We start from the raw sequence: 23,147 nt of genomic DNA, 5'->3' as shown, positions 1-23,147 counted from the left end.
CCTGCTTCCCTGATTTCCACTCATGTTATTTTTTTTTCTTGAACAATTTCATCTGTGACAGTGTCTGTGGTCAAGTTGCCCGGTTTCTCATGATTATTCCCGCGTAGATGAAACATGTAAAGTGTGAGTCCCTGGGGTGCCAGTCCCTGGTGTCCCCTTCCCCCTCTGCTCCCCCCCATCTTCCCTGCTGTAGCAGGGCCGGGGACCCCAGTGCCAACCTGACCAGATCCCCCTTGGAGGCCGCAGGAGGCCGAGGTCACCCCTGGCCACTAGATGGCATTCCAGCATCGCTTAAGGCAGACCCCGCTGCTCGAGGGCACAGGGTCTGGGTGTTCGCTGCTAAATGCCAGGCTTTCAGAGACATTTCTCATGAGTTGATCGATGCGATGGGAAGCGGCAAAATGAAGGAGATATTTGTAGGATACCCATGTATCTATACCTATTCCCTCCTGTTTTGTCTAGTGAGTGTCACTGTGCTAGAATTTATTATTAAAACGTATCCTTGGACTTCTTTCTACCAGGCATCCTTCCATGGTGTCCTAGGCTGGATGCGGTGCATTGTGGTCCTGGAGCTCAGCTCCCCATCACCCAGGATGTGACTGCACCTTTCCCTCTCCTCTGCCCCACTAGGCGGGTGGCTCGACCCTGCTATGGAATGACCTGGGAGCCTCCACAAGCAGCAGCCCTTGCCCCCCGCAGGCTCTGGTTAAATCGGTCTGTGGTGCAGCTTGGGCCCTGGTTCCCGGGAGATTTGAGCCCCCCGGGTGAACCTAATATTCTGGCAAGCTGGAGAACCGCCCGAGGGCAGAGGTTCTAGCCGTCCTTTTCCTATGGGGCGCTCGGTGCCTGGTACAACATCTGACACCCTCCAGGCGCTCCACAAACGTGTGCCCGGCAAGAGGATAGAGATGGGTTTTCCCCCGAGATCTAAAGGAAAGACAGGCTTTCCAAAACCAGCTTCCACCACCATGACGGGTGGAAGGCTCTGTATCTGTGCTCCGCCCAGCTGATCTCAGCCCCATCCTGGAACCTGAGACTGGGGTGGGGGGCAACGTACGCAGGGAGATGCACCCATGGGGTCGGCAGGCATTCCCGGCGGAGTCCCAGGAATACCAGTTCCCTTGTGCGATGGCCTCTGGTCCTGACAATGTGGGAACAAAGGCAAATGAAAAGTTGAATTTCCTTACTGCCTACAGCCCACTGACAAGTCCTTGAGACAGGCAGTGACCTCCCTCTGGGGGCTTTGCCCGGATGATGACACTTTGCTATGGGCAAAAGGCAAATTTAGCTTAACGTTATCCTTACCCACCCCGTCCCCGCCCCCAGGATCCCGTGAGTCTATATTAACATATAAAAATTCCTTTAGAAACTTCCTTTATCTCTACCTCCCGAGATATATGTTGGCAATCATCCTCCAAGCTTCTGGCCCCTGATAGCCATCCGAAGGGTCTCCTGACAGTTTGTACTCAACGGCAATAAATGACGTTTCCCTAGCAACAGCCAGCCCCTCAAGGTCCTGGACACCTTGCTTCCAAAACACCTTAGAGACTTGCGCTGTCCCTAACCCCCTCCCAAGCTGAAGGTGTATAGTCAGTGACCTGCCACAACCCCAAGGCAGCTCTTTCTGCCCACGGGTCCTGTCCCTTTTGCACCAAAGATGTCTCAAGAATTCTTTCTTGACCGTCAGCTCCGGACCCCTACTGCTCTCAAACCCCATCACTGAGGGATGCCGGCCTGTGAGCCCACTGTCCTGCCTGCAGCCTGGGAAGCTGCTCCCGCCCCACTTAGCCTGAGTTTGGACCTGGGTCCTCTCTGGAGCCTGTATGTGTGCACGCCTACGGTGATGGAGGCAGGAGACTCAGAGGGTTGGTAAGTGGCCTCCCCTTACCGCTGTCCTGCCCCTGAAGGTACCCTTTCCCTGTCTTCTGTTTCCTCGGGATGCATCTCCTCCAACCCCACTGGAAGAGTTCCCCGGGCCCTGTTAACAAGACAACCGCAAGGCCATAATGGAACCACTGAAGGCTCTGTTAATACTTAACCCAACCGCGGTTTCCACTCCCTCTGGAATGTAACCTTTAACCTGCCAAATTGGAATTTCCTGGAGGCCATCCTCTGCAAGACCCCTTCCCCCTTAGGAGGGCGACCTTGCCTAAACAATGCTAATAAATCCCTTAAAAAAAAAAAAAGAACCTTCTCTCTGTCCTTAAAATCTTTCCTTTTCTGCACCTGGGCAGAGCATGTCTACCGGCTGGACTGAATGCTGCCCGATTCAGGGGTTGCTTAAGAAAGCCAATTAGGTCTTCAAATGTTTGAATTTTGTCTTTTAACAGCCCAGAGGGGTCGACCCAGGGACTTCTTCTTTCTTTAAAAATTATTCCTTTCTTGGCGTTCCCACTGGGCCAAACTGAGACAATTTAAGCATCTAATATTATTTGTAAGGTGTTGAACAAAAAGAGAAAGAGAGAGAGAGAGAGAGAGAGAGAGAGAGAGAGAGAGACCTCCTTTAGAAGAATCCAGCTAATAAATGTGGAAGGAATTGGAGAATCTCCATTGTGTGACCCACCGGTGAGGTCATTTGCTTCCCAGCAGGGATGTTCAGTGGGTGTATAAATCACTGGTGGGGGCAGGGGGGGGGGTGCTGAGCACACAGGGCTTGTATGTCAGGCACACGGTGAGCAGGGGGGAGACCCCTTACGGTGGAGATCCCCGCCTCTAGGCCAGGGTCACACGGAGGGACACAGCAGGAGGAGGGACACAGTGCTGGTGCCCACAGCAAGTGACTGAATCCAGCTGAGGCACTCGATCTGCCTCTCAGACCACAGGAAATTCAGGGACAGAACAAGGGAACACACCTCAACAAACCAGATCATTCTACAGGATGACGCATCGGGGCTCTTGAGAGAGTCCGTGTCAAGACAAAATAAGAAGGTCAGGGGCTAACAAGCAATACCTAACTATGACAGTGAATTTAGATCGCAGCCTGCTTTCAACAAAAAGAAAGAAAAAAGGACAGCAAGACTTTCTGGCCATACTTGGGGATTTTTGACTATGGACTGAAAACCAGGTGATATTATGGAGTTATTAGAAAATGTTTTAGGCACGGTCGTTTTGTGGTTATGCAGGATACTGTCCTCATTTTGAGGCTCAACGTGCTGAAATATCTAGGGGAAATGTCACGATGTTTACAACTTACTTCCAGATGGTGGACGGGGAGGGAGAGAGAGAGAGAGAGAGGAAGAGAAAGCAAATACATAAAATAAAAAGTGTTGATTCTAAGAGAGGGTGTGTGGGATGCTCCTTAGATTACCTTTTGAACTTTCCTGTGTGTTTAAAAACTTTCATAAAAAGTTGCAGGAAGCAGAATCTCCCGCCTCTCCATCCCTCTGGGCACAGAAGGTGTGTCAGTGGCCCGGGGCTGCCCTACCGGAGCACCGCAGTCCGGAGCCCATCGGCACACCGCTGTGTTTCCGTGCGGACTCTTTTTTTTTTTAAAGGGTGTAATTTAGCGGCGTGAGCACATTTACAGGGTCTGCAAGCAGGCCCTCGGTCCAGCTCCAAGACGTTTTCATGTCTGTCAAGCAGTTACCCTGGCAACCGGCAGTCTGCTCTCTGTCTCCCTTCCGCACATTTCATAGAAATCTGATCATGCGCTACGTGGACTTTCGCGCCTTCCACTTGGCGTCTCGTTTTCGAGGACCCGAGCTGTGGCATCGGCAGAACCCCGGTCCTTTTTATGGCTGAGTCCTAACGCGCTGTGTGGATCGACCGCACTTCATCTGTTCGTGTGTCACTTTCTGAGCATCTGCTGGGACCTGCTTTCCTGACTGCGCCCCGTCCCAGCCTGGTCCAGCACCTGTCTGTTCCGGGGAGCGGTCCTGGCCCTGCCTCCTCCCTGTGTTTGGTGAGCCCTGGACCTCCCTCCCTCGAAATGGAGCAGGGACGGCTGGGGTCTGGGGGCCTGCGGGCCTGCTCTGCGGCCTCCCGGGTGTGGACGGACAGAAGTCTGGCAGTCAAGGTGGGCTCCCGAGACCCTGAAAGCAGGGTGCAGACAGCAGCCCGCGTGCTCTGGGTTTGGAAGTGGCTGCCTGTTAAGCCCGTCCCCACCACCCTCCTCCCTGCACGCCGGGGTGGGGTGGGCCTTGGGGAAGGGGTTTACACCGAACACCCACACCGTGTTGGCCTGCAAGCAGGTGCTGTGACTGCCTGAGCTGTGGAGTGAGGTGGGTGTTCCCGTCCGGGGGTGTTCAGATGGGGACACTGAGGCTCAGAGTTAAGGGCTGGGCTCAGTTGCCCAGTTCGTGGGGGTGTGGCCCTGGTACCGAGGCAAGATCCTCTGAGGCAGGACGTAGGGACATCTTGGCGCGATTTGGCACGGGCAGCAAAGGGACGCGGTGCAGTTCATTTAGGTTCGAGTCTCCCGCTGGTGGTTAGAAACAAGCAGCTCACACTTGTCTTTCTCCTCTGAGTGCAAGCAAACAAGGGAGGTGAAAGCCACTGGGCTCAGAGAGGACGGGTCACGGGGAGGGGCTGTGCTGCCCGCCCCTGGGGGCCTCCTGCACCGCGTGGTGCAGTGTGCAGCCTGGACAGCCACTCAGAGCCGCTCGGGTGGAGGGCGCTATGGGCCGCAGGTGACCCCAGAAGGTCCCAGCTCCCCTACCCAGTGCTGGGTGCCCTCAGGCGAGTCACGGAGCCTCTGGGCTGCTGGACTCCGAGCGTCCTTCTAGGCTACTGTCCCTCGAGGGAAGACAGCTTCCAGTTTGCCACCACAAAGATGCAACTAAACAAGGCCAGCTGCTTTTATTAGGATTGAAGGGAAAGGAGCCATGGAGGGGGGTGGGGGGAGGCTCCTGGAATCATGTCTTCCTGAGCTGGGCTGTCCCCCATCCCCAGAGGGCTCAGCGCCTCCTTTCAGGGGGGAGCAGCCTGGCCGGTTCACGACATCCCGGGGGGGCTGCTGTCCTCCGGCCGAAGCGGCCCACGGGTCTGATCCTGCGGCCCGCGTACCAGGCGGGATCGATGTCAGGGTCTGGGAAGGAGAGAGCGAGAGCTTGTGCGCGGGCGTCCGCGTTGCGTCCCCTGGCACGTGCGTGCCGTCTGTCCCCGCAGGTGGCAGGCCAGGTCACTTCTGGGTAGTGGGCAGCTTTGGGAAATGGGAACTCAAGCTACGCAGCCACCCCTTCCTCCCCCGCCCCCCCCCACTCCCCCCCAGGGTCTCGTGCCAGGGCCCGGGAAAGCCAATGAGCCCCTCAACTGTGTGCTCCGCGCGGCGGCAGGGGCGCTGGGAAGCAGGTGACCGGGCCACTCCCTGGAAAGGCCTGGCGAGCAACAGGCCGCACCCCTCCCAGGGCAGGGGCACTCGTGGTGAGCCACTGTTCCTGGGGGTGGAGGGGGGTGGGGCGGGTGAAGGAGGCTGATGCCCAGGGTCGGGCACTCACTGCGGATCTCCATGGAGTGCGGGTGGGTTTGGCTCGCAGCCCCCCGCAGGGCCAGTCCCAGCAGCAGCAGGCCCAGCAGCCAGGCCTGCAAAGCCTTCATCCCTCGGCTCCTGGCTCAGGGCCGGCTCGAGGCGGGATCCCACCCGGGAGGGCACGACCTGGGCGCAGGGCAGGAGCAAAGTTACGTTACACACCCGGCAGGGCGGGCGGCCACAGAGGTGGGAGCCTTAGAGAACGCGAGCGCGGCGTGCGCGAGCGAGAGGGCGTGTGCATGCGCATGTGAGTGTACGTGCGCGCGCGCGCATGCGTGGGACCGCGCCTGTGTAGGACACGAGAGCGCGCGCGTGCGGTCACAGGCCCGTGCACGTGTGAAGCGTGGGGTGCGCGCGCAGCCGCCCTCCGCCGTGAGCTGCTCTGAGCCGCGCTGGAGCCGCCCCGGGCTCTTTGCAAAGCGCGTCGCCCTCCCGGGGGCCTCATTCTGTGCAGCGAGCCTTACGTGAGGCCAGCACGCGTGTGTCAGCCTCTGACGGGCTCAGACCCGTTTGCACCACCCCCGTGTCGTCGGAAGGAACCGGGGAGGTGTACACGCCGTGGGTGTAGAGAGGTGGGCTGTCTGGGAACGGCCCCGGTCTGTCTGTCTGTGTCAGGGAGCCGGAGGGACTGGCGCTCTCTGTACTTCTGTGTGCCCCCTGTGCACACAGGCAGGGGGGGCAGAGGCGAGCAGGGTGTGGGGAACTGGCCCCCAGGGTTGCCGCAGAGGCCCTGGGCGCCGGGGGCGGTTTGCCTGCCAGGGACGTGGCCGGGGGCTGGGGGTCCCCGGCACAGGCTGCTTTCCCTCGCTCAGCCCAGGACTTCCCGACACCCACTCCATCGTGTCCCCACAGGTCAGCCGGTGGTCGGGCTGTGGAAGAGTCCTCTGGTACCCTGCCATCGTCGGGGGACCTGGCCCTCCTCCCGCACGTGCCCCCACCCTCGGCACTTGGGGGGGGGCATCAGAGGGCGCCTGAGCACCCTGTGTGTTCCAGGGAGGACCCCTCTGCCGACCTTGACTTTCCAGGTTGCCCAAGCCCCATGGAAAGCGCTCTTGGTCTGAGAGATTTAAAATGCCCACCTCTGTGTTGGGGTGTCAGACGCGGGGTGGGAATTGGAGGACACGGAGGTGCCACCACGAAAGCAGAGTAATGTAGAGACCCATCCGGACGGGCTGAGCTGTTGCTGCCCCTCTGGGCAGGACCCAGGGTGGTGGCTGGCCTCATAGGAGGGGTAGGACGCGTCCTGGCCCCTGCCTGCTTCTCTTCCGCCTGGAGATTCTTGCCTCCAGCCCACTGGGTTTCCTGCTCCGCATTGCCACAGGGGCGCAGGGACAATTCTGCCCTTTGTCTCTACTGTGGCCAATGCTAGAGCATCGGAGCTGGGCAGGTGGGTGCCCCTCAGACACACAAACCCCTGGCTGCAGGGAGACCCTCCCGCCCCAGCCCTACAGGGAGGAGAGTGACAAGGAAGGGGCACAGAGAAACAGGGTGGGGGTGGGGTGGGTACTCACCGCGGGTCCCCACGAGCGTGCTGCGCGCGGCGGTGACCCAGGCAGGGCCAGCTCACCCCCTTTTATAACCCGAGGAGGAAGCAGCCCACCCCCCAGCTGCTCCCCCCCCCCCCCCCGCCTCAACCGCATCCCCCTCCCTCCCAGGGTGGCATTGGGACAGAGTCTCCGCTTTTTCTTTTCCTTCTTCTATTTTTTTTTTTAAAAACTCATCAGCGACGTGATTTGTCCCTTCCTGGGTTATATAATCTCATTTGGGTCGAGTGGTTTTAAAACACATTAGCCTTCCTTCTTCACACCGGCCTTTGGGCTGATGGCAAAGTCTGTGCCACGGGCGGGGCAGCGTGGGAGCACTGCGGTCACAGAAGGGTGACGGGAGAGGCTGCCGGGGCCTGACCCCGCTTCCCAGGCCTCAGTCCCCGTCTGTCCCCCACCTGCGGGGCCTTCACAGCTGCATTCATCACATGCAAACCAGTGCCGTCCTGTTTCTGTAACACACAGAATGCTTCCTCCCAGGCTTTCCAGTTTCCGTCACTACTGCTTAGAATGGGCAAGTTTACTGTGATTATAAAAGAAATGTATTAACTTTCACTATAAAATAAGAAACAAGTTTGTACTAAAAAACTGTTTTGAAAGTTTATTTATTTTGAGAGAGCAAGAGAGAGAGAGAGAGAGAAAGAGCAGGAGAAGGGCAGAGAGAGGAGAGAGACAGAATCCCCAGCAGTCTCCTTGCTGTCAGTGCGGAGCCGGACATGGGGCTCAAACTCAGGGACCCAGGGATCACAACCTGAGCCGAAGTCAAGATTCAGATGCTTAACCAGCAAGCCTCCCAGGCTTCCCCACTGGCTGTTTCCAGGCACCCCTACTAGCTGGATTTGCTGTGCTAATACTTTACTTAGGATTTTTCTTGTCTGTTGTGTTCGATTCTCCTTTCTCACACAGTCTTTGTTCTGTTTTGAGGCTAAGGTTTTGCTAACCTTACAAAAGAGGAGGGGCCCTTCCCCCTTTCCTTTATTCTGTGAAGGAGTTTGAGGAAGGACACGAGTTTGGGGCTGTTTGGGGGAGGGAGAGGGCAGGGTTTGGTGCTGAGAAGAGGGGAGAGTGGGGGGTGGGGGCTGGGGTCATGGGTGGGGGGCTTCCTGGCTCCAGAGCTTGGTGGGCTGAGACAGGAGCCCTGGGGACAGGGAAATGAGTTCAGTGGCGGCAGGTGTTTGTGGACCCTGAGGGACGGCCCTGTGGCTGCTTTGTGCGTCCAGAGCTCCTCAGTGGGGCCTCGGCCACGGCCGGAACGTGGGTGTGAACAGAGCCAACGGCTGGGCAGAGGGTGAGCTCACCGGGGAGGAGCGGGGAGTGGGGAGGAGGGCAGAGAAGGGACGGGATTGGGCAGCAGGAGGAACCCAGGGATCAGCCCAGGGGAGGAGGCTTGAGCGCAGAGGGGCGTGTGTGAGGGCGCCTCCCCACGGGGCCCTTTGCTGGGCTGGCTGTGGATGATGCCCCATCCTGTCCTTTAACTGCCCTGCACATGAGAATTCAAACCCCTCCGCTGTCCCGGCCCCCCTGCGTCTCCAACACACTCTTGTCTGCCGGGGGTCGGCAAACCTTTTCTGCAATGGGCCAGACGGTGAACATATCCGGCTTTGTGGGCCGGGGTCTGTGTTGTAGCTGCAAGTGAACTGAACCTGAATAGCTAGGGCTGGGCACCTGCAGGGCTGTTTCACAAAACCAGGCTGCTGGCTGGATTGGGCCCCTGGGCCGCAGTCAGCTGCCCCCTGTATTTCTAGTGGGCAAATTACTCATTATAGGTGAGGGCCAATGGTCCACCATCGAGGGAGGCCCTCAGAGACCATAGTCCGATTTATGAATCCCACATGTACGAGGTCGCTGGGTCACTTGCACGGGATCAAATGACCTGCTCCCCTGCTAGTCGAGGCAGATCCCGCCCTAGGCTGGCAGCACCTATGAGGGACATGGCCCTGCTCGCTCCGTCACTTTGTGTCTGGAAGATGACTGTGACCACGCTAGGGAAATAGAACTGGGGCTGAAAAGCCCGCCGAGAGGTTCACGGTCAAGAGGGAAGCCTCAGAAACGTCATAGGGGCATGGCTGCCCCTGGGCCTCCCTGGCCCTGCCCTCCCTTCCCGAGGCTGGGTCTTGTGTCCCTCCGTCCTGACGGAAAGTTCCGTGCGTGGCTCATACACTCGCCGTCTCACCTGGGCTGGTTTGAGTGGGTTCTGCTCCTTGCAATGAAAGGAACCCCACACTGGGGAGACCCTCATGAGCGGACCCCTCTCTTGGAGTGAACTTGATGGCTTTGAATTCTTGGAACTCTTACCCTCAACCAGGTGGGTTCCCGGGCATACTCAGCAGGGAGCACGGTGGCGGGTAGCTGTTTGTGGTTTTGGTGTTTGGACCATAATGGTGCAGTGGGTTGAAGAGTGTCCCTCAGAAATTCACGTCAACCAGGAATCTCAGAATGTGACCTTGGAAATAAGATCTTTGCAGGTGCAGATGGAATCGCGTTAAGATGAGGTCGTGCTGGAGTGAGGTGAGCCCTAAATCCAGTCCCTGGCGTCCTTAGAAGAAGAGGAGGGACACACGGAGACACCAGGAGAAGGTGCTGTGAAGACAGAGGCAGAGACAAGCCAGGGACAGGTGGAGGCCACCGGAAGCTGGGGCAGAGGATGGCACGGATCCTCCCTCAGAGCTTCCAGAAGGACCCGGCCCTGCCGGCACCTTGACCTTGGCCTTTGGCCTCCTGAGCTGTGAGAGAACACGTTTCTGTCATCCTCAGCCACCTTGCTTGTGGTGCTTTGTTACATCAGCCCCAGGAAATGAATGCAGGAGTCCCTAAGCGTGTCTGAGTGACTGATGAAATCTCTCTTTCTGGTACTTATTTCTAGAAGACACGAGTCTTTGTGGTTTTGGCCTGTGTTTCTTAAACGTGGGCTCCTTCTGGAGTCCTGGAAAAATGGTGCACAATCTGATTGCAAGGAGGTGGCCGTGGGGACTGGGAGCCACCAGAGTCCTAGCTGCAGAATGACCACGGTGTGTGTGTGGGGGGGTGGGTGGGGGGCTCCAGTCACTAGCAAAGCTGCCTCTGATGCAGAAGTTTTCTGAAAATCCAAATTCTTGAGGACTTTTTAAAAATTATTTATTTATTTTTACAAAAAATTTTTTAAATGTTTATTTTTTTTTTTTTTGAGAATGAGAGACAGTCAGAGGGTGAGCAGGGGTGGGGCAGAGAGAGAGGGAGACACAGAATCCGAAGCAGGCTCCAGGCTCCGAGCTGTCAGCACAGAGCCCAATGCCAGGCTCGAATTCGTCAAATGCAAGATCGTGACCTGAGCCGAAGTCAGACACTCAACTGACTGAGCCACCCAGGCACCCCAATCAATTGCATTTAAAAAAATTTTTATTTTATTTTTTTTGAGAGAGCACAAATGGGGAGGAGCAGAGAGAGAGGGAGACACAGAATCCGAAGCAGGCTCTGAGCTCCAAGCTGTCAGCACAGAGCTCGACTCGGGGCTTGAACTCATGAACTGCAAGGTCATGACCTGAACCGAAGTCGGGCGCTTAACTGACTGAGCCACCCAGGCGCCCCTCTTGAGAACATTTTAAAGGACTCATCTTTAATTTAGAAAGCTGTTTCCCAGGTCTGTGTCAGGGAAACACCGCTCCCAAGGGCTGAGGTCAAGTTTTAGTGAGAGATGAGTGGGGGTGGGCGTGTCTTCCTCCCCGAGGGGACAGTGGCTCTGGGAACTCTGGCATCGCACTTATCATCATCGGAAATGACGTTCTCCATTGCTTGTATGTGACTCCCATCCAACTGGGTTCTGGGTATCCGGTGTGGGAAATACCAGACGTGGCTTTTATGTAGGAACTATGCCTTAGTCAGCGTTCTCCAGAGACATGAACGAAGTGTGTGTGTGTGTGTGTGTGTGTGTGTGTGTGTGTGTGTGTGTGTAGAGAGAGAGAGAGCTTAAGGAACTAATGCGATTGTGGGATTGGCAAGTCTGGAATCTACATGGCAAGATGACAGGCTGGGGACCCAGGGAAGAGACGATGTTGCAGCTGGAATTGGAAGGCAGCGCTGAGGCAGAATTCTCTCTTTCTCGGGGGACCTCCTTCTTTCTCTCTTAAGGCCTTCAACTGATTGGATGAGGCCCACCCACACTACGGAGGAGAATCTGCTTTACTCAAAGGCCGCTAATTGTAAATGTTAACCACATCTAAAAAAGCACCACAGCGACATCTAGACCGGTGTTTGGCCAAAAGTCTGGGCTCCAGGGCCTAGCCAAGTTGGCACCTAAAATTAGCCATAGCCATGGGGCAACATCCGGAGAGGGCTTCATCTCCTTGCCAGTAAACTAACCTGCAGGGGTTTTAAGTTGAGAGCAAATATACGGATGGACGTCTGGAGGAATGAGCAGGGTTGCTGGTTGAGAGATGATGCTCTCTGTTCTTGTTTCCGTAGCTTATCCGCGTTTTCTGTTTTCTCCCCAACAAAACACAGAGATAGCTCGTACTGCTAATAGTATTAGTAATAGTCTAATAATAATTCTGTGCAGAAACAACTTTGGTGCCACAGGTCTCGTGAGCACGCTTAGAAGTCACTCGGCCGGCTCGCGTGCGGGCTGTGGAGCGTCTGGGGACCAGAAGCCAAGCGCACAGGGATCCTATTGTGCCTTTGGGGTGGGTCTCCGGCCCCCGGTGAAGCGGCTTCTTCCACACAGCGCTGCTGAGACTTACAGAAATCGCTGCTGGATACAGCACCGCCGTGGAAGACCACTGACCTCAGGTGGTTCGGGCCGATGCGCTGGGGCAATCGCCAGGAAGGTCATACCCTTCGCCGGGCATCTGGCAGGAACTGAGCATAAGTGGCTATCTGGGCCTGGACCGCCATGTGTTGGGCGCTAGGTGATCTGAGCAGAGGGCCTCATGCTGCCTATTCTAAGCTCACTTTATTTTTTTTTTAATTTTTTTTTCAACGTTTATTTATTTTTGGGACAGAGAGAGACAGAGCATGAACGGGGGAGGGGCAGAGAGAGAGGGAGACACAGAATCGGAAACAGGCTCCAGGCTCTGAGCCATCAGCCCAGAGCCCGACGCGGGGCTCGAACTCACGGACCGCGAGATCGTGACCTGGCTGAAGTCGGACGCTTAACCGACTGTGCCACCCAGGTGCCCCAAAGCTCACTTTAAACCATGAAGGATCCAGGGCACCTGGGTGGCTCAGTCGGTCTAGCGTCCGACTTCGTTTCAGGTCATGATCTCGCGGTTTGTGAGTTCGAGCCTGAGTCGGGCTCTGTGCCGACAGCTCGGAGCCTGGAGCCTGCTTCGGGTTCTGTGTCTCCCTCTCCCTCTGCCCCTCCCCAGCTCATGCTCTGTCTCTCTCTCTCTCTCTCTCTGTCCAAAATAAATAAACATTAAAAAGAAAATAAACTACAAGATCTGCACATTCAGCTCCTCATGATGCTTCTTTTCTTTTCTCTGATAAAGAAGACTGTTGGAGAATAAAACTCTGGAGAAATATTTTACTTTTTTATTTAAGTAGGCTTCATGCCCAGCTTGGGGCTTAAACTCGCGGCCCCGAGATCAAGAGTCACATGCTCTACCGACTGAGCGCCCCCGGAGAGATGTTTTCAACGCTAGCTCTAATACCCACTTGGAGTTGTAATGACTCCTCTCGCTCTTGGTTGGAAGCAGCTGAACACCAGGGTCCCTGGTCGCCCACCTTCCCGTAATCAGCTTCCAGGAAAGGTGCTTCCGGAATGACCGTCTGCTAGGAAAGGGACTCAGGAAAGCTCTTTCAAAGAATGGAATTTATTATATGAAAACGACCACCTCTTATTTGCTGCCACGGGGAGCCAGCACTCAGCTGTCGGCGTGGGCACCCAGCGAGCTCTGTGGATTCGACACCAGTCTGGGGAGAGTCCCACTGCGAGGGGGCAGGAAGCGCTTCCCTGGGTCAGCCCTTGGGGACACAGCTGACTTTCGTCTCTGCCCCCCGTTTGACTCCCAGGGAAACCCTGCCCCCAAGCAGGGCTGCGGCCTCGGGGCTCTGTCTGGAGTGAGCCACAGCGTTACCCCTGGAAAGGCCAGCACGGAGTGGGCAGTTCGGGGGCACTTTGAAATTGTAACCGTGGTGACAGCCACAGGGAGCCTCCCCTCTCTCCGCGTGGGGAACGCTGGTCCTACTCAGGCTGTCCACATGCCTCTGGCGGGGGGGGACGGTCAGTCGTGCCTGGGAGCCTCCTGGAAACCGGCAGTCTGGTGGCTTCGTGGCCGTTCCTGGGTGCTGTGCCGGCTGCCGTGGACTCCACGGGTGTGGGCCTGCTTGTGCCCGAGCCCCCAGGTCACTGCTCGGTGAGGTCACACGCACAGCCATTGTTCCTGAAGCTTTTCTACCACGTCTGGGCAGGCTGGGCCGTGGACACTCGATTCACTCAATGCACCGTCTACTCCCTCCCAGTCCCCCTTCCCTGAACTGGTGGGACAGGAGGTTTACTTGCACAGAGTGGGTCCTCTGGCCTTGAGTGGGGCAGTGAGTGCCAAGTGTCCTGCTGCTGGGTGATGTGAGAACAGTCACGGGGGGGGGGATTCTATGAGGATGGGGGCACAGAGGACAAGGGGGGGCGTGTGGCAAAGCCAGTGGACGGGACGGGGAGGATGCCTGTTGTCCATGCTCCTGGTCGCTCTAGCAAGTGAAGTGTGTGCCTGAGTCCAGGGCTCCCTGGGAGGCTGGGAGGAGGCCATTCACGGGAGCATGTGCCATGACCTTCTGCTTTCCCCGTGCTCTCTCTTAGGGTCTGGCCGGGGGAGGGGGGGCGTTCCACTGATCTCGGTCAGCGTGATTATAATTTAGCTACAGTGGGCTGAATGGTGGCTCCCCAGACTCCTATCCTAACTCCTAGAACCTGTGGATGTGACCCTATTTGGAAAACGGGTCCTTGCACATGTATTTAGGGTAAAGATCTCCAGATGAGATTACCCTGGATAATCGAGCTGGGTCCTAAATCCAAGGGCAAGCGTCCTCATGAGAGAAGGGCAGAGGGAGACTTGGGAGACCCAGAAGGCCTCGTGAGTCCTTCCCGTGAAGGGTCAGATGGTATATACTCAACTCTGTTTTTGCAGCACAAAAGCGACACAGACAATAAGGTGGCAGGTGGGTGTGGCCAGGTTTGTGGACCGAGGCCTAGAGGCTGGGCAGGCGACCTGAGGAAGGAGGAGCTTTGGAGAAAAGAGGCGGGGCCGGCTTGCCTTGGACAGGGGTCCCCCAAACCCCCAAATTGACAGGACGGGCGGATCCCAGGCTGGGGCTTGTTTGGAAGGCACGGGGATCCCTGTAGCGAGGTTCATGGCCACCCTTCTGACTCCCGGGCTGCCCCCATGCACGGCACATGGAGTAGCTGGGGCTCCCTGGGGACGCGTGTTCGTTCACAAGTCACAACGAAGGTCTCGGTAGAGCAACGGAGCACCGGCCACGGAAGCGAGAGCAGAGACAGCACGGATACGACAGGACACAGCTGTAGACTAAGCACACGGATTTGTCACGAGACGAGGGACAAGATCCAGGCGTCGTGGAAAAGAACCGAGTGGCAGTCTTTGGCATAAAGGTATATTCCCAACAGCCAGGTTTTCCCGACAGAATGTGGGGGTGAAGGAGAAGAAACGACAGCCCCAAGCCCTGGAGTGAGCTGCTGGAAGGCTGGGGTGGACATTACTGGGCACAGCAAGGGGCTGGGGGCGGTGAGGCCAAGTTCGGCCGGAAGGGGGACTCTGAGAAGCTGGAGGAGGGGGTGGCTGGTCTCTGGTGTGGAATTGGCTGCACTTCCAGCCCATAGGTACGCAGAGCCGTGGGGCTTGATGGGGGCTGGAGAGGAGCTTTGGAGGGGTGGAGGGACCGGTGCTGGGGGCTGGGAGGACGCCCGCCAGGTCAGCACAGGTCACCGGGCCTCTGTGGTGCCGCTGAGTGAATGAGTGAATGAGTACGTGCTCTCGCTCTGATGGCGCTCGAGTCGGCAGTGGAGGAACGAACGTGGCTAATAAAGTCCTCCGGTAGGAACAAGTAGTACCTGGGACCCGTTGTCCCTATTACATGAACACTCGGGGACACACGACCGGCAGACCGTCTCTTCTCTAACTCCTAGGAACTCACGTTGACTTTGATTTACTTTGTGGATAAGGAGAGGTGTACCCCCCCCCCCCCCCGCCATTGATCTCCTTTCATTTGTAGGAAGCTTTTAATCGTTTTTAGCACTGAATCAGGAGCTACGTATTTGCACCAGCTTCCATCCAGAGAAGGGGCCTCACGTCTGTCTTTTCTACAGACCCCAGCATAACCTGAAGCCCAGTCGTTCAAATTGATTTCTGAAACCCGCGGGCGGGCCTGGGGACGGCGTGAGCTCTGCGGCCGCCACCTTTGGGCTCACTGGAAACACAGAGCTAGCGGTCCAGGGTCCGCACGGTAGTGGGTGGGGGTGGGACTCTGACCCCCGTCAGGTCAGAAGACAGGCTCGCCTGCTCCCCTCTGTTCTCCACCTGCCTTTCGTTCCCTTCCGTCCCCGAGCAGTTTAAGAGAGAAAAGTTCAAGCTGGCCCAAAGTCACTTTAGAAAGCATCACGTGGTAGCCTCTAGCTCCCAGGGCAGGCTGCCTCACACACAGGGCTCAGTGTCCCCTTCTGCAAAATGGGCTTAAAAGCGGGGCGCCTGGGTGGCCCGGTCGGTTAAGTGTCCAACTCTGGATGTCAGCTCAGGTCACGATCGCACAGTTGGTGGGATCGAGCTCCACGTGGGGCCTTGCGATAACAGCGCGGAGCCTGCTTGGGATTCTCTCTCACTCTCTCTCTCTCTCTGCCCCTCCCCAACTCATGTTCTCTCTCTTTCTCACAAAATAAATAAACCTAAAGAAATGGGCTTAAATTTAACCCAAGGAGTAAAGAGTCTCTGGGAAGCATGTAGTGATGCTCAGTTGGGGGGGGGGTGCCATTACCATTACTATGTTCCAAGGCAGCCCCGAGGGTCCCAGTGGGCTCCCCTTAAAGCTGGATAAGCCACACAGATGCCCAGAAGTAACCCCGAATCCCAGGCTGTCCTGGTGGGGGAGCACTCGGAGCTCACCTACAAGACTGACGACAGGTGGGCAGCAGGCATCACTAAGAGGTCCTGCTCCCCTGTCCCACTGGATGCCACCGCAGGAGTGGCAGTGCTGGCTGGAACCCACCGTCCTGCCTGTCTAGAGCCCCAGCGTCCACCTCTCCAGCAGGTCCTCTGTACCTGCACTTGGACATCGATCAGATGCTCACCAGCTACCACGTGCTTGCTCTGCCCTTGACCCCAGTGGAATTTCTCTTGGTCTGTGAGCCACAGATGAACTTGCAGAATAGGTGTGAGGGGCGGGGGGCGGGGATCAATCCCTCTCTGTCAGCTGGCCATGAGTTCAATCACTTGCCTTGACGCCCAATTTCCTTGTCTGGCTGCACACGCGTGCACACACACACACACACACACACACACACCTGCTCATGCTCCGGTACGGTGTGGGGCACACACATAGCAGGTGCTACGCGGAGCCAGCCCTTTACCGTCCCAGCCAGCAGGGAAAGGGCTGAAAGATGACACTGAGAACATTCTACTTTGTGTCCTTCAAAAAGTTGAACACGGTCCTAAAGGAAAGAATGTCAGCTTAGATGTTTCTCACGGATCAGAGCAGGCCGGCAGGGGTGGTGTCGGAGGGCGTCAGGGAACGTGGGCAAACAGCTGAAGGTCTGACGATGGCAGTCCCCTCGCAGGTGGGGTTCCATTATGGACGCTGTTCCGTCGCGTCTCTCCGCTGGACCGAGTGCAGCACAAAGTGCACGGCAGGCGGAGGAACGTGATGGCTGAGGTGGAGGGAAAGCCGGGGCTCTGGGGTCGCTCCGTCCTCTTCTGACAACCCCCCTTCAGGGCCGCTGGGTCATCACGGGTTTCTGCGAAGCACAAATACGTGTAGGCGTGGCTGTGCACAGCTGGGTGTACACACAGACATGTGCGCACAGGCATGCACACACATGCACACACACGAGAGTGCACACAGGCATACAAGCGTGGGCACACGTGCACAGACATATGAGCACATACACACGCACAGATGCATGAGCATGCGCAGACGTGCAGAGGAGTGCACTCATGCAGACCCACGAGGGTACACACACACAATACACATGAGCGTGCACACAGATACAGACGTATGATCATGCACAGACACAAGCGTGCACACACGAGCATGCACACACGTAGACACATGAACATGCACACACACGCGCGGCACACGTGCACAGACACACTAGTGTGCACACACAGGCACATGAGGACACACACACAGACATATGAGCACGCACAGACACACGAGCATGCAGACATACAAGCACACACATACACAGACACACAAGCACGCACATATGCACACACAGGAGCATGCACACAAGACACATGAGCGTGTACACACGCACAGACACGCTGGCATGCACACAAGACACACAAGCACGCACACGCACAGACACATCAATGCGCACACGACACATGAGCGTGTGCACATGCACAGGCATGCCAGTGTGCATACACACACACACATGAGTATGCACATAAGACACACGAGCGTGCACACAAGCACAGACATACAAGTGTGCACACACAGGCATATGAGCGCACACGTGCACAGACACACAAGCGTGCACAGGCGAGCATGCACACACGCAGACACATGCACACACACATGCGGCACACATGCAGACACACTAGTGTGCACACACACAGGCACACGAGCACACACACATGCACAGACATATGAGCACACACAGACACACGAGCGTGCACACATGAGCACACACATGCACACACAAGCACGCACATATGCACACACATGAGCGTGCACACAAGACACACGAGCATGTACACATGCACAGACATGCCGGCATGTACACAAGACACAAGCACACACACGCAGACACATCAGTGTGCACACAAGACATACGAGCGTGTGCACACGCACAGACACACGAGTGCGCACATAAGACACACGAGCGTGCACACACAGAGTGTACACAAGACACATGAACATGTAGTCAATCCCCTTGGGGGTTTTTACACAACTTGTCTACCTCTGTTTCCCCAGCTCTGAAGCTGGGTCAGTGGTACTGGCCTCTCATCAAAGGGGGTGAGTGGACGGAAAGTATCTGAAAACTTAAGGCTCGGAAATACAGGGAGGTATATTCTAATTTGAAAGCATTTAGGCTTTCAATCCCTGTTGGCAAGTTTCTTATTAATGGTTATCAGCCCTCCGTCGGGGACGGCCATGCTCCAGCCACAGTCCCGATGCCTCCTTCTGGTGAAGGTGGGGCCCGCGGGGCGCCTCCGTTCTTTGTCATTGTCCCTACACACGGCCCTGTCCCCCCGTCGGTGCGGCTTAATGACAGCCATATCGCCCCCATCCCCGTCTGCCAGCACGAGGCTCACACAGTTAGGGACAGCCTTATCCCTGTATTGGGGTATCGCTATCACGAGAGGCTTTGAAATTCTTTTTAAAAGGGGTGCCTGGAGGGGCGCCTGGGTGGCGCAGTTGGTTAAGCGTCCGACTTCAGCCAGGTCACGATCTCGCGGTCCGTGAGTTCGAGCCCCGCGTCAGGCTCTGGGCTGATGGCTCAGAGCCTGGAGCCTGTTTCCGATTCTGTGTCTCCCTCTCTCTCTGCCCCTCCCCCGTTCATGCTCTGTCTCTCGCTGTCCCAAAAATAAATAAACGTTGAAAAAAAAATTTAAAAGGGGTGCCTGGGTGGCGCAGTCGGTTAAGCATCCGACTTCAGCCAGGTCACGATCTCGCGGTCCGTGAGTTCGAGCCCCGCGTCGGGCTCTGTGCTGACAGCTCGGAGCCTGGAGCCTGTTTCCAATTCTGTGTCTCCCTCTCTCTCTGCCCCTCCCCCGTTCATGCTCTGTCTCTCTCCCAAAAATAAATAAATGTTGAAAAAAAAAATTAAAAAAAAAAAAAAAAGAAATTCTTTTTAAAAGCCGGAGTCCGTGGAGAGAATAAGTCACTGGTGGGAGGTGGGGGTGCAGAGCCATCTGGGCCTTGACTGTGACCACTGGCACCCACTCATCACGTCCATCCCCAGGACGTGGGCGTGGCCTTGAGGTCCCAAGAGATCAGCTTTTCTGAGCTGTGACAGTGCCATGTTTGCGATGTGCCGCTGGGGTCGCCTTGACCTCTCTCCCACAGACCTGGGGACAGCCTGACCCCAGCATCTGTACATGCGGTTTGCTGAATGACCTTTACAGCACTGGTAAGCCGGTGGGGCTATGAGGACAGTTTTCTCACTGTCTCCTGGACACTCCCTTCCCCCGAGTGTCCTGTCTCCTGGATGGTCCCCTCCCCCGAGTGTCCTGTGTCCTGGATGGTCCCCTCCCCCGGGTGTCCTGTCTCGTGGAGGGTCCCCTCGCTCGAGTGTCCTATCTCGTGGATGGTCCCCTCCCCCGAGTGTCCTGTCTCGTGGATGGTCCCCTCCCCCGAGTGTCCTGTCTCGTGGATGGTCCCTTCCCCCGAGTGTCCTGTCTCGTGGATGGTCCCCTCCCCCTCCCCCGAGTGTCCTGTCTTGTGGAGGGTCCCCTCGCCCGAGTGTCCTGTCTCAAGGATGGTCCCCTCCCCTGAGTGTCCTGTCTTGTGGAGGGTCCCCTCCCCCGAGTGTCCTGTCTCATGGATGGTCCCCTCGCTCGAGTGTCCTATCTTGTGGATGGTTCCCTCTCCCTCCTCTAAGTGTCCTGTCTCATGGATGGTCCCCTCCCCCGAGTGTCCTGTCTCGTGGATGGTCCCCTCCCCCTCCCCCGAGTGTCCTGTCTCGTGGATGGTCCCCCTCCCTGACTATCCTCACTGTCTCATGGACGGTCCCCTCCCCTGAGTGTCCTTTCTCCATGGATGGTCCCCTTCCTCGAGCTGAGACCCATCCCTGGGTAGGCAGAGACCCTTATCATCGGTGTATGCTGGTACCTTTAAGAAACCGTGTTCAACTTTCCTTTAAATTTTTGCTGGTTTTACTGCACTTGTCAGTTTATCCCTATTTTCTTTGCTCCGCAGTCTTAACGTCAATCTGTAAATCTGACAGGCCTCAGGAAGCAAGGTCAAAGCTTACTGCAAAGCTGTGGTTGGCCACTCCCTTCCTGCTGTTGGGGTTTCTCTGCGTCAGGGATCCGCGGTACGCTGACTGCCGGTCAAAGGAGTCGCCAGCCTTATCTTTAGGGGAAACAGAGGCACGTCAGCAGGTGTGCAAGTGAACAGCAGGTGTGCAACAATTCAGTCCAATTCTTTCTCCCTTGCCTTGGAGCGAGCACTAAAGCCCCACCTCACCAGGGCTCCAGAGACTGCCACTGCCTCTCCTTTAGTTCCGTGATGTGACATGGGCTGTGGGGGTCTCAGGACCCCGCCCCTCAGAGCGAGGCATTTGGGGTCACACCCTAGTGAACTGTTTGCGTGCGTGGCCACAAGCGAGCAGAGCCCGGGGGTGGGCAGGCAGCCCCCCTTCCTCTCTGGCAGGTGTGGCGTGGGCCCCGCCTGGCACACTGCACCTGTTCCTCAGGGGTGTGGGGGGCACGTCCCCTCTTCCCAGCCCCAAGTTCCGGGACATCGAGGCGGCAGCTTGAGATCAGCCCCGGGGGAGGTGTTCACACCATGGAAATCGGCAGATGCTGCGAAGGGTTCTGGGTGGTGGCTTGTTCGTTGGCAGGGGGCTGGCAAACCCGTCCATGGTTCCGTGCTGGGCAGAGGGTGTGTGGCCTGGCTTTGCCACACGCCCCTCCTCTGGGACCAAACTCCACCGAGGGAGTTGCTTAGCCAGCAATCCCAACTCTGGGGCGGTGAGGACACACGTGGCCCGTCCCATCTGTCACTGCAGGCGTGGGGAGCTGCAGCCCGCGCAGGGGTGGCCCTCTGGCAGAGGGCGAGAAGCCCCCCACCGGGGCTGGCCGCGGTGGCAGGCGAGTAGCCTCGCCTGTGCCGTTTAGACCCTAAAATGCCCGTCAGCTTCAGGGGGCCCAGCGGCGAGGTGCCCTGGGCTGGGACTGGTGAGAGGCCTCTGACCGACAAGGGGCTCATCGATCGTCCCCCTGCTGGAAACGTGGGCCTCCACTTGGGTTGTAGCCTTGAGACCTGCTGGGAGCGCCCCCAGCGTCAGCGCACCCGGGAACCTCCCGCTGGCCCCGTGGCAGGTGGTGTCTCTGGCAAAGTCCGTCACGTGGCCGGTGGCTCTGAGTCGGGGATTCGCCTCAAAGGACCTCGGGACCCACCATGTCTCTGGACTGACCTGCCTGTGTCTGGGGAGCTCTGGGGCGGAAGGAGGGGGCCGGCACGGAGGTGAGCTGGGTGCAAACACGGACGCTCAAAGTCGTGCCCGAGGAGGTGGAGGAGAACGTCCTGGGAGAAGGCACTGCGCTTGGCCTGGAAGGGCTTCGGAAGGTGGAGGCGGGTGGGAAAGGAAGAGAGCGCCCCAGGCAGAAAGCCCGGCCCAGGCAAAGGCACGGAGGCGTGTGTTTGCATGGGGAGCTCCGAACCCCACGCGTGGCTATGAGGTGTGTGTTGTCCAGTGTGGAGGAAAGTGCTCCCAGGGCTCCCGTGTGGGACAGGCAGTGAGGGTCTGGAAGCCCGTGCTAAGTAATCCCACCCATTCTGTGGGCAGGTGGGAGCCAACGATTGTTCTGGAGCAGAGCAGGAATGGAAAAAGAGCCTGGGCTGGGACCATGGCTATGACAGAGCTGTAATGATGGAGTGGTGAGGACAGAGCTCAGATGCAGGGATAACAGGGGACACCACGGTGGCGAAGGGACTCAAATGGCAGTGGAGGGACTGGACCCTGACGGGGGGGAGGGGGCCGCTTTCTTCTGGTGACCCGCGCTCAGGCTGCAAGGGGAGCAACGGACGAGTATACGATTCCCCGAGAGCCCGGCCACGTGCTGTGGATGGGGCAGCCAGGCTTTCCATCCTGTTCCATCTGGAACAAAGTTGATGTCCTAGTCACCATGGAGACATCAAGGGCGGCTAAGGTATGTTCTGTGCTTTGCATAAGAAGGTGGGGGGTTGAGCACAGCATTAGAGCAATTCACAGGGCACCCCCCCCCCCCCACCTCTGCATGCTCAACCAGCAAATTCCAGTTATCCAGAACACCAACCCACTGGAGTGCTCCCCGACGGTGGCCGGAGTGGCCCTGGGAGTGTCCCAGGCACAGGGACATGGGATGCCGTGTCCCCTGGATTACACAGAAATGCAGAACTCCCACTGGCCACTTTCACGGCCCTGAGCTCACCTCCCAGGACCACGGGGACCGGGGAAGCCACTAACCCTTACCTTGACTTTTTGGGGGATTACTGAACTTCCTTCTCAGAAGGTAGGGTGCAGTCATCACCTGGAAGAAAGAAGAAGTCTCTGAGCTTCGCGAAATTGCTGTAATTCTCAGCCGCACTGGGAGCCAAATTTGGGCTTTTTATCATTCTTCCAGATTCTAGAGAATCGGGTTAGCCGTCTCCTGTTCTCAGGCAGCATCTGAACTTTCGTCGTATTAAAATAAAAGCACCAAACTCCAGAGTATAAAAGAGAGGTTTATGCTTGTCAACTGTGGGCGGACAGTAGGGAGGGCACACGTCTCAGCCACGCAGACCTGGGTTCACATCCAGGCACCACCCCCACCCCCGTGGTGTGGACGACTTGCGTGTCCTCTCTGGACTCATCTGGAAACCGGGCCAGCGGCCCCTTCTCGGGGACTCTGGAAGATTAACTGTTCCTCACGGCTGGGGGCCCCCCACACCTTCCCTTCCGTCCCACCTTCCTGTTGACTGCCTCTCTGCCGGGGGATCGTCCACTCCCCGTTTTGCCCCCTTCGGGCACGAGCGGTTGGCCTGGCTCCCCCAGAAATCTTCCTAGACTCTGGCACCCTGGGATTCTGCCTGGCTCCTTCCGTGGGCTGCCCCCGGAGACCCACTGCAGAGGCCTTCGGAGCCGGGCTTCCCTGGGCAGATCGGGAAGGATCCAAGAAGAGGGAGGGAGGTCAGGGCCGGGAGGCCTGGGCTGAGACCCCCTCCGTCACTTACGGTCTGCGTGATCTCAGTCATAGATGTCAACCTCCCTGAGCTTCTGTTTGCTCCTTGCTATGACAGGGTGAACA

The 23,147-nt window shown here is 57.3% G+C and overlaps 2 protein-coding genes across 4 annotated transcripts in view; both read right to left on the bottom strand.

Moving 5' to 3' along the window:
* Window positions 1–4,782: 4,782 nt before the first annotated feature.
* Window positions 4,783–5,715, bottom strand: PRLH (prolactin releasing hormone). Its single transcript, XM_006935710.4, has 2 exons — window positions 5,436–5,715; window positions 4,783–5,026 (listed from the first exon to the last, which is right to left on the bottom strand). The coding sequence occupies exons 1-2, from the start codon at window positions 5,533–5,535 to the stop codon at window positions 4,896–4,898; spliced, it is 231 nt and encodes a 76-aa protein (XP_006935772.1). The 5' UTR covers window positions 5,536–5,715; the 3' UTR covers window positions 4,783–4,895.
* An 8,860-nt stretch (window positions 5,716–14,575) lies between these two features.
* The window catches only part of MLPH (melanophilin), a 43,536-nt gene continuing 34,964 nt past the window's right edge, over window positions 14,576–23,147 (bottom strand). For 2 of the 3 annotated variants that reach the window (XM_023257818.2, XM_023257819.2), the window contains 3 exons: window positions 22,334–22,391; window positions 20,129–20,229; window positions 14,576–16,942 (listed from right to left, as the gene is read on the bottom strand). In XM_023257818.2, the coding sequence (XP_023113586.2) occupies window positions 16,916–16,942; window positions 20,129–20,229; window positions 22,334–22,391 (186 nt within the window). In that variant the 3' untranslated portion in view covers window positions 14,576–16,915. 3 annotated transcript variants of the gene reach the window in all.

This window comes from Felis catus, chromosome C1, assembly GCF_018350175.1.
Source record: "Felis catus isolate Fca126 chromosome C1, F.catus_Fca126_mat1.0, whole genome shotgun sequence".
NCBI lineage: Eukaryota > Metazoa > Chordata > Mammalia > Carnivora > Felidae > Felis > Felis catus.
This window is presented reverse-complemented; position numbering and strand designations above follow the sequence as displayed.

Coding starts and splice junctions, on each gene's coding strand:
- PRLH (XM_006935710.4), bottom strand. CDS start 5,535: ATGAAGGCTTTGCAGGCCTGGCTGCTGGGCCTGCTGCTGCTGGGACTG. Junction 5,027..5,435: donor GCACTCCATGGAGATCCGCA/GTGAGTGCCCGA, acceptor TCTCCTTCCCAG/ACCCTGACATCGATCCCGCC.